This window comes from Dermacentor albipictus, chromosome 2 (genome assembly GCF_038994185.2).
Source record: "Dermacentor albipictus isolate Rhodes 1998 colony chromosome 2, USDA_Dalb.pri_finalv2, whole genome shotgun sequence".
In the NCBI taxonomy this organism is placed as follows: domain Eukaryota; kingdom Metazoa; phylum Arthropoda; class Arachnida; order Ixodida; family Ixodidae; genus Dermacentor; species Dermacentor albipictus.
In genome coordinates, this window is record NC_091822.1 from 142,985,318 (window position 1) to 143,003,914 (window position 18,597).

Sequence of the window (18,597 nt, forward strand, 5' to 3'; positions counted from 1 at the left end):
CTAAGACAATGTTTAGTCGACCAAAGGCAACTAGTCTGGCTTTTTTCACTGATGTAAATCAATGTCCCCTGCCTCACCTGATGTGCTACAAAGGTTGCTGCCTCTGAAGCAGCTAGTTTTGCCATGGCAGCTTCCTGCAAAGACAGTGGACAAAAAGAAAAATGCTGAGTGGCATTAAAGAACCTTTGTAACTTTAGATAAGGCAACATTTTGAGTGGGCAAGGCAACAACATGCTGAAACAGGTATGTTAACCGTCAGAGGTAATAATGGCGTCATGCACGTGACAATAAATGCTACTATTATGTACTGCCATGAAATACGTGTACTGCCAGTCTCTTTACAGAGACCAAAAGAAGTAGGCCCGCTACATGAAAAAAAAGTCTAAAATGAGAGTTCAAAACAATATAGAATAAGAATGCAGTCAGAGATAACACAAGGTGAGCATAGTGAGCATAGAACTACTACACGTTCAAGCGGCTCATCGAAAATATCCCATTGCAACTTGTAGTATCTTTGTTTGTCATTAACCACCAACTCCCCCATGTAATGTCTCAACACGATACCTTTGAGGAAATAAATAAATAAATAAATAAATAAATAAATAAATAAATAAATAAATAAATAAATAATATAATGTTGATGTGATCAAATAAAGAAGCAACATGTTTGAAACTTAAGTTCTGAGGTTTCATGTGTGAAAATAACGATCTTATTATAAGGCACACCGTAGTGGTGGACTACGCCATAATTTTAACCTCTTGGGGTCCTTTAACGTACACTTAAATCTAAGTACATGACTGTTTTTGCATTTTGCCCCTAATGAAACGTGGCTGCAATGGCCACGATCAAACCTGCAAACTCTAGCTGAGCAATTCTGCACTACTGTGGCAGATCAATATGCCTGAAGTTCATTTTAACTCCCTACTGAACTCACCACAAGAATGAAATTGGCTTTGTTGTTACCCCATCAATATAAACTATCCATGTATGTAATGCTGAGTTCAGCAGTCCTGTATTAAAGCTTCAACGTGCTGCTGATGCTCGAATCTGCAATTTTTCTGTGAGAATTTGTACCTGTCCCGTACAAGTTCGCATGTCATGATGGTAAAGTGGTGAAATTTTTTCACTCAAATAATTTTTTTCTTTTTTTTCTCATACAAAAACGCGGCAGAAATTTTAAGAGCAGAAAGTCAAAGATATCTGGCTTTTTGCATGATATTGGTCTATGGGAATTTTGACAGACTGTGAATTTTCAATATTTCAAGTAGAAGGACCCACAGGTTGTTTTTGTTAATGCTTGCAGAGCTCTTGAAGCATTGAGTATATGCCAAGTTAAGCAGTTTGTTTGACCATATTGCAAAGGCACTACTGGACTGCTCCAACATTCCACTACTTCACTCAACTTACACACCAGCACAATGATACTACAATCATCTTCTGCTCACAGCTGTGTTTAAACCTGGTGCTACTTTTTTCTCAATGCATCATATATGGCGTTTCATTAAGTGGCTATGGCTTTCTGCTGCTAAGAATGAGATTAGCATGGTGATGTGACACAATAATGAGTGCGCTCGCATTAATGATCGCAATAATGATCTCGCATTACCAATTAAATTCCTAAATAAGATCAGACACTTATTGCACTACTCTGAAGCTGCCGTCAATTATGCCAGCTTGACAGTTGGTGCATTACTAAATAAACCCAAATAGTTATGAGTGCACGTTTTACCTACAGGTGCTGCTGGTGTTTTTCTTTTTCTTTTTTTAAAATTTCAATACCAGCAACCAAGTAGCCACAGGATTGTACACGGTGTGAATGAAAATGGGGAGTGTCCAAACTTCCTCCAATTGAAGGGATTGTACGATGTGTATTTTTTAACAGTGAAAAAATTTAGCACCAACGCATGGTGGGTTTAAGTAATCCGGAAATGCTTCACAGAATGGGGCATAAAAGCATTACTTGATAAGAAATTTGATAGAAAATACCTTATAGATTGACTGACTGACAGGTTTAAAGTGAACACAGAGACTATCGAGAGGCACCTCATTTCTAAACCCCTCTGGCCTTTTTATTGTGCACTTAAAGGTTGGCACAAAGATTTTTTTTCACTCTGCCTCCACAGTAATGCAGCCACTGAGGCTTGCCACTGAACCCACAACTTCGTGCTCAGATCCAGAATGCAGTCACAGCTGTACACAAAATGACACGCAATTTCGACAGTGTTCCTTAACTTCTTAAGCAAAATGTTCCAACCATGCCTTCTGCCATCCTCTGTCACACTTCTTGCATTTTTAAAACGAAACTCCACACTACATTTAATGAAGAGTAACACACGGAATGTGCACCAATGCTTTCTCTTGCCTGCAACTATGTAGTACATTCAGGAAGCCTAAGGGTCTCGAAGCAGTGCTGTCCACAACAGCGATATAGCCATGTGCTGCAGCAACCATACTTCCAGAGGGAAAAAAATAAGGCAAGTGCTAACATGACCTTTTAAGCTTGCCTACTACACAAGCATACATACTACCGTATTTACTCGCATAATGATCGCACTCGCGTAATGATCGCACCCCTAAAATTTGTCGTCAAAATTAGATTTTTTTTATTTCCCGCGTAATGATCGCACCCCGAACTTGCCGCAGCGATATGTCGTGTGCTAAGTCTAGCGAATAATGATCGCGCTTACCACCTGTCGAATGCTACGCGAACGACTCTTCAAGACAAGCCAAGCGGCCTGCACGCACTAAACATTCTTAAGTAGATACCTCATTTCATTACTTTCATCACTTTCCGCACTTCCATGACAAAATGAGGTACAACTAAACTTGCCTTTATTATGGGTTGGCTTTATAATGGCTGATGTCAACAAAAACAATAAAGGCGCATTTCGATTCTTTTCATCTGCTTTTGCACTCGTGAGCACGCAACAAATCGCGCGCGGCAATGATAGTAGCCACGTTTACTCTGATACGTTAAAAGTGTGCCCTATTCATACGCCGACGCTTGTAACACAGCTAAGATATTCGCCCACCCTTAGCGGAAAGTAGTGAAGACAGATGCCGCAGTTTCTGCAGCATGCCCGTCATGTGTTTTGGCAGCTAAGCGCGCCCACCTATTACTGTCCCCTCAAAGTGGACATGGCTACGTTATTGCCGCAAACTTGCCGATATTAACGATATTATTCATCACTAATACGGAAGAAACTGTTTCAATGCACGTAATGTACTCACGAGAAGAAAAAAAATCGCGTTCGGCGCGTTCGGCTCGCTCCGCTAGCCGCCATTTTTGTTTTGGTGTCCCGCACCTGCAATCTCGCATCCCGCAGCAAACGCGGACGAAAAAAAAAATTTTTTTTTTCCCGGGAAATTTAACCCGCGTAATGATCGCACCCCTGAATTTGCTTCAATTTTTCTGACAAAAAAAGTGCGATCATTATGCGAGTAAATACGGTATGTGGTCAAAATTTTACCTTTCTATATATTTGTACCGAATTGACATTATCATTTCCACACACCATTTGTATGAATAATATGGAAAAAGCTAACTCTAAGAATCCAGGAGCATTTTTTTCGTACAGTGTACATAGCCTACCTGGATGCAATGTGTCAACGTTTTCAATGTGTCAACGTCAATGTGTCAAAATTTTGCATTATGTGTCAACGTTTGTCTGTGATGCAACACGGCACCTATGACATTGTTATTATGAGCCAGTCCAGCCATATGGACATACTAAAAAGCAAAGCTACATACTTTAGCTACATACCTAAAAAGCAAAGCACTCTATGAAAGTGTATATGAGACTCGAAAAATAGCAGCTAGTTATTTCACATTTAGAAAACCATGCACACAAACAGTGACGAATGTTTATGGTGCACCCACCCACATAATGTATTCACTTCATCTAATGGAACTCACCTTCGTAAACTTTTGGCCAGCATCTTTCAACATGGCTGCTCTCCACATTAGCAGACGGGCACTTTCTAACCTTACTTCCATGTCCGCGAGTTTCAGCTGATGGAAATAAGAAAGAAAGAAAAAGAATACATCACTTCACACTGCTGTAAAAGACATTAAACAACTTTGGCAAGAAATGAATGCAGTCCAATTAACAGGCTGTGCATTTAAAGGTTTCTAATACTTCACCGAACAACAATTTTTGAACACTGAGTTATACCAGTTTTAGGCTTTGTGCATAAAATGACAGAATTTGATAAAAGTTGTGCGGGATTCTCTACGCATGTGATGTGGTGACCAAACCAAATAGCTAGACTGTGCTTCCATGCATGTGGTCACACTGCTTGCGTCCTCGTGCCTTATGTTATGGCAAATCCCACTGGCAGAACTGGAGTCAAAGAGCAGGGAGGAGCACAGCAGTGGCAAGGGAATAGGTGTATCCCGTGACGGTGAATCCGTAGCTATTATAACGTGAACTTCACTTCTCAACCGCCATTGCTGTCACACACTGATCTGAAACGATGGAAACACAACCAAAATATAAAGATACGATGCGTCTGTGTCACTACTTACTCAGCACTATGCTTCTTGTGCGGGAGCTGCTTGAAACTGCTTTCTACAGCTCTCAGCATCGCCAAACCGCTCCTGTTCTGCCATTCTCTTCTGAGTGCTCTGATTTGCCCAATAGAATGCCCCATTAGTGGTGTCTGCCAAATAAGGTGACTGTACCAAGAAACTAGATCGTTCTTCCAGCGCTACTGCCCATGACGACACTACTTGCAAGCCTGTGGTTTGTATTGGTGTGTGTAGTTCTTGTTGCAACCTTCATCTTGCTGCTTCTTAATTTTTTCGTTTTATTAGAGATTCTGGGATAGCTGGCCCTAAAGGAGCCTACCTTCCCAATTTGCTTGATTAACTAATTAATGAAGGAAAAAACAAACCTTCACAGGTGTATGCCAATCTGACCAACTGAGACATCAAAGAAACTGAAGCTGTACAAGTGTCTCCCCATACCCTTCCCAAGTACCAAGGGTCTATGTGCTGACTGTTCCTGGTGATGATTGTTGGTGGTGTCGCTTGTGCATTCCCACTAACATCACAGTCAGACGGCCACTTCGGGGCTTCCTCACAGGCAGCGTCTCTCATTGTTCTTTACTGCCCCAGCCTTAAAACATGTAGGCGATCACCAATGTGGAGTCGGTAAAACATGATGCGATAAACAAAAGTTTTGAATTAGTGGCTAAAAAACCATGCAGAGAAGTTGTTGCCTATTTATGTGAATTGTTCGCAAGGTAAATTTTATTTGATAATCACAAATAATTGCGTGACATGCGGTATGAAATACCGTGTGTCACAAGCTTACCGTAAAAGCCGGAATGTAGGTCGAACTTTTTTTCAAGAAACCATTGCGAAAAATCGACCCTCGACTTATATACCGGACATTGGCGGAAAAACTACGGAAGTCTTGCAACAATGGGCGGATAATGTAAACAGCCGCCTTCGCCATCACCATCAGCAGCAGCGCGGCGTCTATGGCGGCGTGGCGACGCTGTGGCACCGGCATTTTGCATTTCCATTGTCGCAAAGTTATATTAATTAAAGGCTGCCCTTTCATTTTGTTTCAAAATGAGCGGAAGCGGAAGCCGACGTCAATTCACCGTCGCCTTCAAGAAAAAGGCGATTGAGTACGCGGAAGCCCACGGCAACCTGGCGGCACAGCGCGAACTTGCAGTATCCGAAAAGAGCATTCGGTAGTGGTGGAGGCAAAAGCAACGTATTACAACTTGCAGCAATCAAAAGAAAACGTCATTTCGTGCCGGATTGCAGCGGACTGCAGAACTGGAAGGCAAGGTTGTGGAGTCCGTCCGCGAGCTGCATGTAAGATCGCTGCCTGTTGTCGAATACATCCGTTTGAAAGCGGTAGAGATCGCACGCGCCTATGAACTGGGCAGCGAGAAGCACTCGTCATCCGACTCTGATCAAAGGCGTTGCTCTGATTCGGAGTAGCGCTTGCGCACTTCGTGCCCTTCTGTGTACTGTACAACCGACGAATTTTTAACAGTATCGCGCGACCATTGACCCACGCGTTTGTCAGCACCTTATCATCACGGCACGGAGCGGCGAAATAGCGAAAGTAAGGGCATGTGTACACATGCGCGTATCTAGTTTGTTTTGCTGCTCAGCACCGTTAATAAGGTGTTGACAAGCACGCGTGTCGATGGTCGCGCGATACCGCTAAAAACTTCAATCAATTGTGGAGTTTTACGTGCCAAAACCACTTTCTGATTATGAGGCACGCCGTAGTGGAGGACTCCGGAAATTTCGACCACCTGGGGTTCTTTAACGTGCACCTAAATCTAAGTACATGGGTGTTTTCGCATTTCGCCCCCATCGAACTGCGGCCGCCGTGGCCGGGATTCGATCTCGCGACCTCGTGCTCAGCAGCCCAACACCATAGCCACTGAGCAACCACGGTGGGTTACCGCTAAAAACTTGGCTAGGTGCACATGCGAGCAGCATTTAAATAAATACTGTCACCATTGTGCAATCCCCTGAGTCGCATTTGTTTATAGGTAAGGGTGTCATGTCTTTCGTTACTTTTGCCACTGAAAAAGATTTTTTTTCATTTTGAGAATTCGTTAGTTGGGGGATCGACCTATATTCCGGTCCGGCCTATAGTCCGGTTTTTACGGTAATTAAATTGTGAAATACATTAAATGTGCTGAAACAGCACAGGATGTCATAGTGAGTGCTTGTTTTTCTGCTATGTTCAATTTGCGGTAGCCTCAACTGCAGTTTCAGCAGAAATGCAAGTATAATAGATGAACCTGGTTATTTACACATTGGTTGCATTTTAACACGACTAGAAACAGCTCCAACTCCCACAAGAGAATATTATACAATGTCTGTAAATGTCTGTACTTGGTTGTCACTTCATCGCAGCCAATGTGGTAATCAATATGGTAAATTGCAACAATATTGTTACGGTGAAGTGAAGGAAGACGTTGAATTGGACTAGAGAAAGACGAAGTCTGGCGGTTGCCTGAACGCCATATCCATCATTTGTAAATATAAGTTATTTTACACTCGTGGGCCTGCTTTCTTCCCGCAACATTTTGGTGGAAGGTGCGGGGTACCACCACGGAACTTCGCAGCGGACGTCATCTACCTGCTGCCACAATGGCAAATCAACCGACACAAGCGACAACGCCTCGGCAGCCCGTGCCCACGGTCATCCTCACTCACCCACGGGACCCGGGAACATTTTGTGGCACGGACAACATCGACGTCGAGGACTGGCTTACGATGTACGAGCGAGTGTGCGACAACAACAGGTGGGATCCTACAATGATGCTTGCAAACGTAATATTTTATCTGAAGGGAACTGCGAAGCAATGGTATGACACACATGAAGCTGACCTAACGAGCTGGGATGTTTGCAAAGAAAAAATGCGAGACCTGTTCGGCAGACCTGTCGGTCGTCAGCTGGCAGCTAAAAAAGAACTTGCGTGCCGCGCTCAGACGTCCACAGAATCCTATGTCGTGTACATACAGGATGTGCTGGCCCTCTGTCGCAAGGCTGATGACAACATGACCGAGGCAGACAAGATTGGCCATATATTGAAAGGTATTGCAGACGATGCCTTCAATCTCTTGATGTGTAAGGATTGTGCCACTGTGGATGCAATTATTAAGGAGTGCCGGCGCTTCGAACAAGCGAAGGGCCGCCGCGTCACTCAAACTTTCGACCGGTTGCCCAATACCGCCGCGACATCTTCTTGCGAAGACCCGCCGCGGTTCGTTCAGCCCGCAGGACCGGAAGAAATAACGCGCATCGTTCGCCGTGAGCTTGAGGCCATGGCCCCGGCTCCGGTTCGTTCAGACTGTCGGGAAAGCGTACCCGCTATCTCCCTTATACAAGCGGTCGTTCGGGAGGAAATAGCAAGTTTGGGCATTCCATCTCTCTGCTCAGTCCGCCATACCAACACCTACCAAATTTCTCCGACCGCTCGCTCCCGGACGCAAAGCTTTCCACCACTCCGTCGCAACCCAGCTGAATGGCGCACAGCGGATGATAAACCCATCTGTTTTAATTGTTCCGGCATTGGACACATCGCCCGTCATTGCCGCAACCACTGGTCGTCGCCTCCTCGGTGGTCGTCTCCAAGTCACTACAGCCAAGTACCCGACAATCGCACTTTCTCGCCCTATACGCCGACTAGGAACATCAACGCCGACAGTGCTCCACCAAGATCCAGCCGATCCCCGTCTCCGCAAGGTCGTAGGTCCCGTTCGCCTCTCGTTCACCGCTCTTCGTCCCCTTCTGCAACCGGTCGCTTCGCTTCGGGAAACTAGGCGGTGCAGCTCCCGGAGGTGAAGCTGCAACTCCGACCCGGCCCACAAATCCTCTATTGACCCTGCCTACATGTGGAAACCTGCTGGACATTGAAGTCGATGGCGTTCCTGTTAGATCTCTCGTTGATACAGGAGCGCAGCTTTCAGTTATGAGCGCTGCTCTCCGCCGCCGGCTCAAAAAGGTTCTGACCCCCGCCGTACCGTGCACCGTGCGAGTCGCCGATGGGAGTACGTCACCTGTCCTTGGAATGTGCACAGCACGTGTGACCATTGGGGGCCATTATACCGTTGTTCTATTTATCGTCCTTGAACACTGCCCACACGACCTAATTCTCGGCCTCGACTTCCTTTCGAAACACTCTGCCCAAATTGACTGCTCCGCAGGTGTTGTACAGTTGGACCTGCCGCTTCCTGCCGACGCAACCACTTGTGCTCCACACCGCTTATGTGCTGCTGAATTTGCAAGGCTGTCTCCACAGGCTGCTACAAATGTCCTGCTGACGCCCTGTCCTCCCGTACCTGATGGCGAGTACGTCCTGTCGCCGCTTACTGACGTGGTTTTGTCGCGTAATATTGCCCTACCGAGCACCTTAATTCGGATCCGCGAAAACTGCGCTCGCGTGCCCATCCTCAACTTTGGGTTCTCGTCACATGTTTTGCCACACGGTATCGCCATAGCGCATATCACTCCTTTGGAAGAATTTCAGATTTCTTTTTTGACCTCTGAATCCTTCCTCAGTACGAACGGACCTTTGTCATCCACTCCTTCGTACTCGACGCCTGCGGACGATGTTTCTAAGATGATCGCCCCCGACCTTCCTTCCGAGCAAACAACAGCTCTTCGTCATCTCCTGTCATCTTATCGGGACATCTTTGATTTGGACGACCGTCCACTTGGCCAGACATCTGTTGTCACGCATCGCATCAACACCGGTGACGCCAGCCCCATTCATAGGCGGCCATATCGTGTCTCGGCAACAGAAAGGGCCATCATACAGAAAGAAGTAGACAGGATGATGGACAAGGACATCATTGAACCCTCCAGTAGCCCGTGGGCATCACCGGTTGTCTTAGTAAAGAAAAAAGATAACTCGTGGCGCTTCTGCGTTGACTACCGTCACCTCAACCGGATAACAAAGAAGGATGTTTATCCCTTGCCTCGCATTGATGACGCTCTTGACTGCCTTCACGGATCCCAATACTTTTCATCAATTGACCTCCGCTCCGGCTATTGGCAGATTAGCGTCGATGAGATGGACCGCGAGAAAACCGCCTTTGTCACACCGGACGGTCTGTACCAATTTAAAGTCATGCCCTTTGGATTATGCAATGCGCCAGCTACATTCGAGCGCATGATGGACTCTCTCTTGCGCGGCTTGAAGTGGTCTACATGCCTGTGTTACCTCGACGATGTGATTGTGTTTTCGCCGAACTTTGAGAGCCACCTGCGGCGCCTCACAACCATACTCTCCGTGTTTCGCAGGGCTGGCCTTCAGCTAAACTCCTCCAAGTGCCATTTCGGTCGCCGTGAAATTAACATGCTTGGTCATCTCGTCAACGCCGCCGGAATCCAACCTGATCCACAGAAAGTTCACGCCGTGCGAAATTTTCCTGTACCTTGTTCAACGAACGATGTCCGTAGTTTTCTGGGCTTTTGCTCTTATTTTCGGCGATTTGTGAAAAATTTTGCGGACATCGCTCACCCTCTCACTGACCTTCTTAAGAAAGACGCCTCTTTCTCTTGGGGACCGCTACAGGAGAAAGCCTTCTCTACCCTGATTGAGCGGCTTACCACTTCCCCGATTCTCTCCCACTTTGACCCTTCTGCGCCCACTGAAGTACGAACTGACGCGAGTGGTCATGGCATCGGCGCTGTCCTCGCTCAGCGTCAACAGGGCCAAGCCCGTGTCATCGCTTACGCTAGCCGCCGCCTTTCCACGCCCGAGCGAAATTACTCCATTACTGAGAGAGAATGTCTCGCGCTCGTATGGGCGGTCGCGAAATTTCGCCCGTACCTTTTTGGTCGGAGCTTCTGCGTTGTCACCGACCATCACGCCCTCTGCTGGCTCTCCTCTTTGAAGGACCCAACTGGACGACTTGCACGTTGGGCATTGCGCCTACAAGAATATACATTTTCTATTATATATAAGTCAGGACGCCTGCATAAAGACGCTGACTGCCTGTCCCGCAATCCCGTGGATCAACCGGACGATACCGATGCAGACTCGGACATCAGTATTCTGTCCCTCTCCGGCTTCCTCCACATTGGCGACGAGCAGCGCAAGGATCCTGTTCTTCGAACACTTATGGAACGCCTAAGCTCCTCGCCCAATGACCCGTCCCTTCGGATGTTCACCTTGCGCGATGGAACTTTATACCGTCGTAGCGTTCGTCCTGACGGCCCGGAGCTCCTCCTAGTCGTCCCCAAGCACCTTCGACTCACCGTGCTCCAGCAACTTCATGACGCTCCTACTGCTGGACATCTGGGCGTCACTCGTACTTACGACCACCTGCGGCGCCGCTTCTTCTGGCCTGGCATTTATCGCTCTGTGCGCCGTTATGTCGCTTCTTGCGACCTGTGTCAGCGCCGGAAGACGCCTGCTATGCCTCCCGCTGGTTTGCTTCAACCCATTGATATACCTACAGAGCCCTTCTTCCGTGTGGGCCTCGACCTCCTTGGTCCGTTTCCAATTTCCATCAAAGGAAACAAATGGATTGCTGTAGCAACCGATTATGCCACTAGATATGCCATCGCACGAGCCCTGCCAACCAGCTGCGCTACAGATGTCGCCGACTTCTTACTAAAAGACGTCATCCTGCACCACGGCGCCCCTCGCCAGTTGCTGACGGATCGCGGCCGCTACTTTCTATCGAAGGTCGTTGATGATCTGCTCCGCTCCTGTTCTACAGAACATCGGATTGCTACCGCGTACCACCCTCAAACGAACGGCCTCACCGAGCGACTCAACCGCACACTCACTGAAATGCTCGCCATGTACGTTTCCAACGATCACCGCGACTGGGACGTCGCTTTACCATACGTCACTTTCGCATACAACTCGTCCCGTCACGACACGGCCGGATTTTCACCATTTTTCCTTTTGTACGGCCGCGACCCCACCTTGCCTTTTGACACGTTGCTACCTTCCGCAGTACAGTCACCCAGCACTGCTTACGCTCGCGATGCTATTGACTTAGCCGCCCAGGCCCGAGATGTCGCCCGTCATCGCCTCACAGTCTCGCAAGCTTCTCAAAAGCGACGCTACGACCTTCGGCACCGAGACCACCATTTTTCACCTGGTTCCCTTGTCCTTCTCTGGACGCCTTCACGTCGTGTCGGCTTGTCGGAAAAATTACTGTCCCGTTTTTCTGGTCCGTACCAGATCTTACGCCAACTGTCCGACGTGACCTACGAGATCGCCCCACTCGGTCAGCCTTCCGTGCCTCCCAACTTAACCAGTGATGTTGTTCACGTCACCAGGCTCAAGCCCTATGTCCCCCCAATAAGTGAGGCTGTTTAACTTGCACCGGGACGGAGCTCCCCCACCGGGAGGGTGATGTTACGGTGAAGTGAAGGAAGACGTTGAATTGGACTAGAGAAAGACGAAGTCTGGCGGTTGCCTGAACGCCATATCCATCATTTGTAAATATAAGTTATTTTACACTCGTGGGCCTGCTTTCTTCCCGCAACAATATGATAACCTACACATTTTCGGTGCCGGTTGACAATAAGCTGACAGCAACAAGAGGACACTGCTACATTTTGGATGATTTTCTGAAAGCCGAGCAAGGAGAAATTAAAGGGGTTGATTCGCACGTGCAACCAACAGAAACAATTTGGGTTTTGGCACAATTGCAGAACAGCCAACATCGGATAAAGATTTCAACTAACGTTTCACCTTCATTTTGCCCTCACATTTTACTTTAATGTTACAATGTAATGCTCTGGGCACTAGTGGCTAACTGTGAAGTGCCCTTCAAACTTTTCACAATCTGCCCTTGTCTATCGACAAGTTCAAAAAGAAAGAGAGCAAGTCCTAATTCTTAATGCTACACAAATTTGTGCAGTCCATGGGAGAAGCCTAGCCACAATGCCTTCGTTTTGTGTATCTTTCTGCCGATTCGAAACAAGAATTCTCAGAATCGTCATTATCGTGTCAAATGCTAGTAAGCTAGAAGTGGATCTTTTAATGTGTACCACAATTTTTGTAGACATTTCTGTTTGTTTCCTGGTCCCTGCCAGCATACCTGAATAGCCTGGAATTTGTGAAGGGGTTGATTGAAGCACTCCCGCTTGCCAGAGTACTCCATGGCGCAGTCTAAGGCTGCTTGGCCAATCCCAAGAGCCTGGCCCGCGATGCCAATGCGACCAGAGTCGAGCACACTCTGTGGATGGTGAAGAAAAGAAGGTCAGTGGGCCATCTATTTGTAATCCCAAGCAGAAAATCAATAGCAGGCAAGCACAACTTCTTAAAGAGACCAAGTATAATGCATATTATAAGAAGCCAACAAACACCGACCCCAAGGACAACATAGGGGAAATTACTTGTGCTTAATAAATGAAATAAAGAAACGATAAATTAATGAAAATGAAAGTGGATGAAAAACAAGTTGCCACAGGTGTAGAACGATCCCACAACCTTCGCATTTCGTGTGCGGTGCTCTACCAATTGAGCTACCACGATGCCGTTTCCCCATCCAGTTTCTTGGGTATTTACGTTTCATTGTAGAACCCTGGGAGTGTTAGTCAGCGCCACCCCTCACAAACCTTGGCGGCGGATGTGGAACATCTTTTCTGCCACAGGCGTCACGACAACGTGATCTTTTTGGGTGAAGGCGACCAGTCAATAAACCCACACATTCTGCCTGTGAAGGCATCAATGTTGCCAGATTCGAGACCCTCGTTATGTAATGAACGAGAAGAAAGGGGTTTAACCGAGGGACCTGATATTTATTAGTCATATCATATTAGACAATACTTGTACGATTCTCTTTTTCTGTTTTCTTTCTCAATGGCCCCATGTGTTCACGTTGAGTGCTTATACGTAATGCCAAAATTAACCTGGCTCATACCCATGCGAGCAGTAAAACTAGTGCTACTATTATAAATCGTAATCTATTCACTAACTCAGAGATAGAGAAGCCGACATGTGCTCGCTAATACCATTCTAAACTATTCCCCCTGTGCTTTTTCAGATCACAGCAGCTCCTCTACAAATCCCTGCTATCATCGATAAACATTGAAAAAGCTAGCCTTTAATCCCAGAATGTTACATCCTCCTTTGGCAAACTCCACGGTACCACGCGGGTTCAATGAACACCGAAATAAAGCGCCGGCAAGACGGCACAGTGGCACTACATTGTAGGTCCGCCAAAAAAAAATGTGGGAATGATTAACCAGCTGACTCTGACGGGTCTCTGCTTTCTTCTATGATGATGCTGCGATGATGATGATGGCGTGCTGTTGGTTCTGATTTCAGTTTTACTAGCTGCGAAGCATTGACAGAAGGAGGGTTTCACTCGTATTCTTGCTTTGACGCAGGCTCGGTGCAATTTGTGACTAAAACGCTGTTTTCGTGCAGAATGGCGCAAAAGCCCACCCTCAGCGCAGTTTGGCGCAATTGGCGCAGTTGCTCCACCACTGCTTGTTGATAAACACTGGTGCAGGGAAGTTAACATATCCACTGACAGTCCATCTTTATGAAATTTCATAAGATCTTCTTGAGTTTGATTAAAACACGCTCGCCTTGTCTTTACAGTACAATGTGCATGACAAGATACACTTAACAGAACTGGAAGCCCCTCGTAGGATGACACATGCTCACAGGTTGCACCACTTGTAGCAATGCTGTTGTCATATTGTCGCGACGGTTAAGAATCGGATCGTGGGACAACAGCAAGTGACAAAACTAATTCTTTAATGGGCAAACCTCTGCCCAAAAAAAACAAATTACACTCGGGCAAATGATGGTGATGAGCACATGAGCCAATCGGTGAAATCTGACCTTGCAGGTGAAGTGCGTCAGCTATTCATACACAACTCATCGAAGGCTCCGGTGTAATCGATAGCGCTTGTGTGCCTTCCAGAACTTATAATACTATTTGTTCCACGCATGTAATGTGATTACACAAGGTTTGGTGACAACAGTTGAGAATGTTCCGATAGATGCAGGCATACCCTGTGCTGAGTGATAACATTAATAATTGTTAGCTGGTGATAAACAATTCCCACAAAAACACAAACAATTACATGTGTCACTATGTTTCAGCAGTTTGCTACTACAACATCCGAAATTATGCGCTATGGTTCACGTGGTTCCTCCCAGTGATAAGTGAAATGTACAGGCATTGATCAATCCACAACCAGGTGCTATGACAAACAATAATGGTTGAAATGCAGTCATGGACTTCATTGGCTTATTAACAACCGCAGATTAGTACGAAAAGCAATCTATGTGGACAGCAGGGCACAATGCAGTGATAACTTTCCTGTGAGCACATGCAAAAGTAATGTGCACCACAAGATGCGGCAGATATTGTTCTAGCTCAAGTTGGCTTACCATGGCAATCTTGAAGCCTGCCCCATCTTCACCCAACCGGTTCTCCTTGGGTACGAGGCAGTCTTCGAAGATGAGCTGGGCCGTTGACGAGCCCTTAATTCCCATCTTGTCCTCTTTCTTGCCCAGGCTCAGACCGGGTGACGGCATCGGTACAATAAAGGCATTGATGCCCTTGTGCTTCTTGGACTTGTCCACCGTGGCCATCACCTGCATGCATCAATCAGTTGTTGCTATAGGCCACTTGCGATGTTTCCAAGCAAAGACGCTATGAGGATTTCTGTTTCATCTTTCAAAACAAACTGATAAGTTTGACAAGAATGAGAGACCTCACTGGTCTCACTTTCCATTTCTTTCCTGCTAAATTAGGGATTCTTTAGTTAAAGGGGTACTGACATTACATTTTTTACTATTCATTTTTTTCGTTAAATGAAGATCCTTTACCTCTATACCTTAGAAAAAATAGTGACAAACCTCAGAGCGCCCCTCTGAGGATGAGCTTTTCGACAGTCAGTTTCAGTTTCATTTCCCAGGAAGATAGATACTGTTTCATGATGTCACGGCACAGTATGTGGTCATGTGGGAGCGCGACATTGCAATGTTTTGACACTCCCTCCAACTCACTCCGTAGTCTGCTATGCTGGGACATTGTCCCTCACTAGTAGCGGCATAAAAGGCAACCAAGTGAGCCAGAGCGAGTGTCAAAATGTTGCAGTGTACTGGTCCCATGTGACCATATACTATGTCGTGACATCACAACATGGAATCCTCCTTGAAAATGAAACCAAGCCTGGCTGTAGAAAAGCTATCATATCAAATTATTTACAACGCTACAAGGCTTGTCACTATTCTCTTTTCTAGGGCTTGAAGGTCTAGGACCTTCATTCAACCAAAAAAAAAAAATGAATAGTCAAAAATATAATGTCAGTACCCCTTTCAAGTTTCACCCCACAAAAAGCACCCTATAGCTCCTGCCAACACTTATGTATGCCATTTAATCAGTAAACTGAATCAGCTTTAAAGCAAGACATGCAATATCGAGATTGAGCCACAAGGTGTAAATGTAATATTTGAGCTCGGTAAAGCATATGCATAAGAAAAAAAAGTATATTTTTTTTCTTGCATTTAAACACGTTCCCCTGCCCTGAAAACAAGAGGGGCTGACGGACTGGAGGGCAGAGGTCAAAGGCACACACCAATGACACGGAACACTGTGCTGCACTGGTGGTAGGCAGGACAGACGGCTTTTCTAACTCGCATTCTTCTGGCATGAGCTTGTGAGCAAATCAGTGCCGTTGCGACAATACTGAATTGAAACGAGTTATCTCAAAGCCCAAAATTGTCATTTTGGGTTAATGTTTCCAATAGTTCCTTGCCCAAGATCATTGTTTGAAGCGGTGGATGGCAAGAAAAAACATGGAGAGCCAACTTATTTGTCTGCTCTTGTTGCCTGCACCTGTCTTATGCTACTCAACCAAATTTCTTCCCAAACTACCATATAGTGCGAAATATAGGTCGAGGTTTTTTCCAAAAAATATTACTAAAAGGTCACCCCTTGACTTACATACCGGCCCTTAGCACAACATGAACAGTCGTCTGGCAACCTGTAGGAGTGCAGACCTTTTGGCATCCGTATCGTTATCGCCTCCTTGGTGACCGACGCGGCCTACGCAGTTGGACCAACACCACCTTCCCTTTTGTGCAGCGATAGTTCCTGGCGTAGCTAATTTCCCGACAACCCGCAAAATGAGTGCGAGTACTCAACGTCAGTTCACCGCGGCGTTTAAGAAGAAAGTCATCGAATATGCTGAAATGCATGGGAACATGTCTACCCAGTGGCAATTTGGCGTGTTGGAAAAAAGCGCCCGGTACTGGCGAACGCAGAAAGTCAAGCTGTCTGCCTGCAACGTGCGGAAGACGTCTTTTCGCGGGCGCTGCGCGGTGCACACGGAGCTCGAAGACAAGGCGGCGGATTTCGTCCGCGAGCATAGTGCCAGATCATTGCCAGTGACAGCGGAACTCATCCGCATCAAAGCTATTGAGATCGCCCGAGAATCCGGACTGCCCAAGGAACAATTCAAGGGCTCCATTTATTGGGTTCGTCGCTTCATGCGACGCAAGGGATTTGCACTTCGACGGCGCACATCAATCTGCCAGAAGCTGCCAGAGGCATACGAGGACAAGCTGGTCGAATTCCAGCGCTATGTTATCTGCCTCCGGCGGCAGCATGGCTGCATGTTGGGACAGATCGGTAACGCTGATGAAATGCCGGTGTGGTTCGACATGCCGTCGCCCACCACAGTGTGCGAACGTGGCGCAAAAGAAGTCAAGCTTCTTTCTACGGGGAACGAGCATTCGCGCTTCACGGTGATGCTCACGTGTACTGCAGATGGCAGAAAGCTGCCCCCGTACATAATATTCAAGAGGAAGACGCTGCCGAAAGAGGCTTTCCCGCGGGATGTTGTTCGCGTGAATGAAAAGGGCTATATAGACGAGGCCCTCATGCTCAATTGGATTAAGACCGTCTGGAATCGGCAACCCGGCGCACTTCTGCGGTTTCCGAGCATGCTCGTCTTGGATGCCTTTCGCGGGCACTTGACCGCAGCTGTGAAGCAGGCACTCCGCGACGGGAGGACGGAACTCGCCGCCATTCCGGGAGGCATGACCTCAACCCTTCAGCCACTGGACGTCGTGCTCAACAAGCCCTTTCAGGACCGTGTCCGTGAACAATATAATCAGTAGATGGCCGGCGACAACCCGACGACTCCAACCGGCCGGCTGCGCAGGCCGCCTCTCGCCACTGTGGCCACGTGGGTGTCGCAGGCTTGACGCTCGTTGCCCGACGATATGGTGGTGCGGGCATTCAAGAAGTGTTGCATTAGCAACTCCTTGGACGGCACCGAGGATGACATGTTGTGGGACGCAGCCAGCGAAAAGCAGTCGTCTTCGGACGATAGTTCAGACAGCTCAGACGAATGAGCTGGTAACGACTCTGGCGGCACCACTAAATAAAACAAAGTTTTGTGCCTTATAATTTTTATATTGACTTCTTTGCTTCAATGTAAGGGGGTTGACCTATATTCCGCCTCGACCTATATTCCGCATTATACGGTATGCATTTCGGTGCATTTTAAGTGAGTAATTTGCAGTACAAGTTAACAGTGTTTTGTTTTAGCATCCCTTCAAACACAGCTTTAAGCATACACAGTCTATCCCAGATATATCGAACTCAAAGGAGATCGCGAAAGTCTGCTATATTGAACAATGGTAATAGTATAAAATATTGTTACCTGAAACTTACCTGAAAACTCTGCATATGTGTGGGAAAAGCAGGGATTTTCCGATTTGCTTTCCCAGGGCTGTGTTGCATGCACGAAAGTTTAACTACCGTATTTACTCGCATAATGATCGCACTCGCGTAATGATCGCACCCCTGAATTTTGTCGTCAAAATTCGATTTTTTTTATTTCCCGTGTAATGATCGCACCCCGAACTTGCCGCAGCGATATGTGGTGTTCCAAGTCTAGCTAACAATGATCGCGCTTACCATCTGTCGAATGCCACGCGAACGACTCGCCTGCACGCACCAAACATTCTTAAGTGGATGCCTCATTTCATTACTTTCATCACTTTACGCACTTCCATGACAAAAAGAGGTACAACCAAACTTGCCTTTATTATGGGTAGGCTTTATAATCGTTGTGGTCAACAAAAACAAAAGATGCGCC

At 46.8% G+C, this 18,597-nt stretch overlaps 1 protein-coding gene across 1 annotated transcript in view; it reads right to left on the reverse strand.

The window, feature by feature from the left end:
- Arc42 (Activator-recruited cofactor subunit 42) overlaps positions 1-18,597 on the reverse strand; it is a 30,132-nt gene that overhangs the window by 2,199 nt on the left and 9,336 nt on the right. Inside the window, exons 6-9 of the mRNA XM_065435472.2 lie at positions 14,873-15,079; positions 12,561-12,698; positions 3,918-4,013; positions 78-134 (exon numbers count right to left, since the gene is read on the reverse strand). Coding sequence (XP_065291544.2) covers positions 78-134; positions 3,918-4,013; positions 12,561-12,698; positions 14,873-15,079 — 498 coding nt within the window. The remainder of the gene's footprint in view (positions 1-77; positions 135-3,917; positions 4,014-12,560; positions 12,699-14,872; positions 15,080-18,597) is intronic.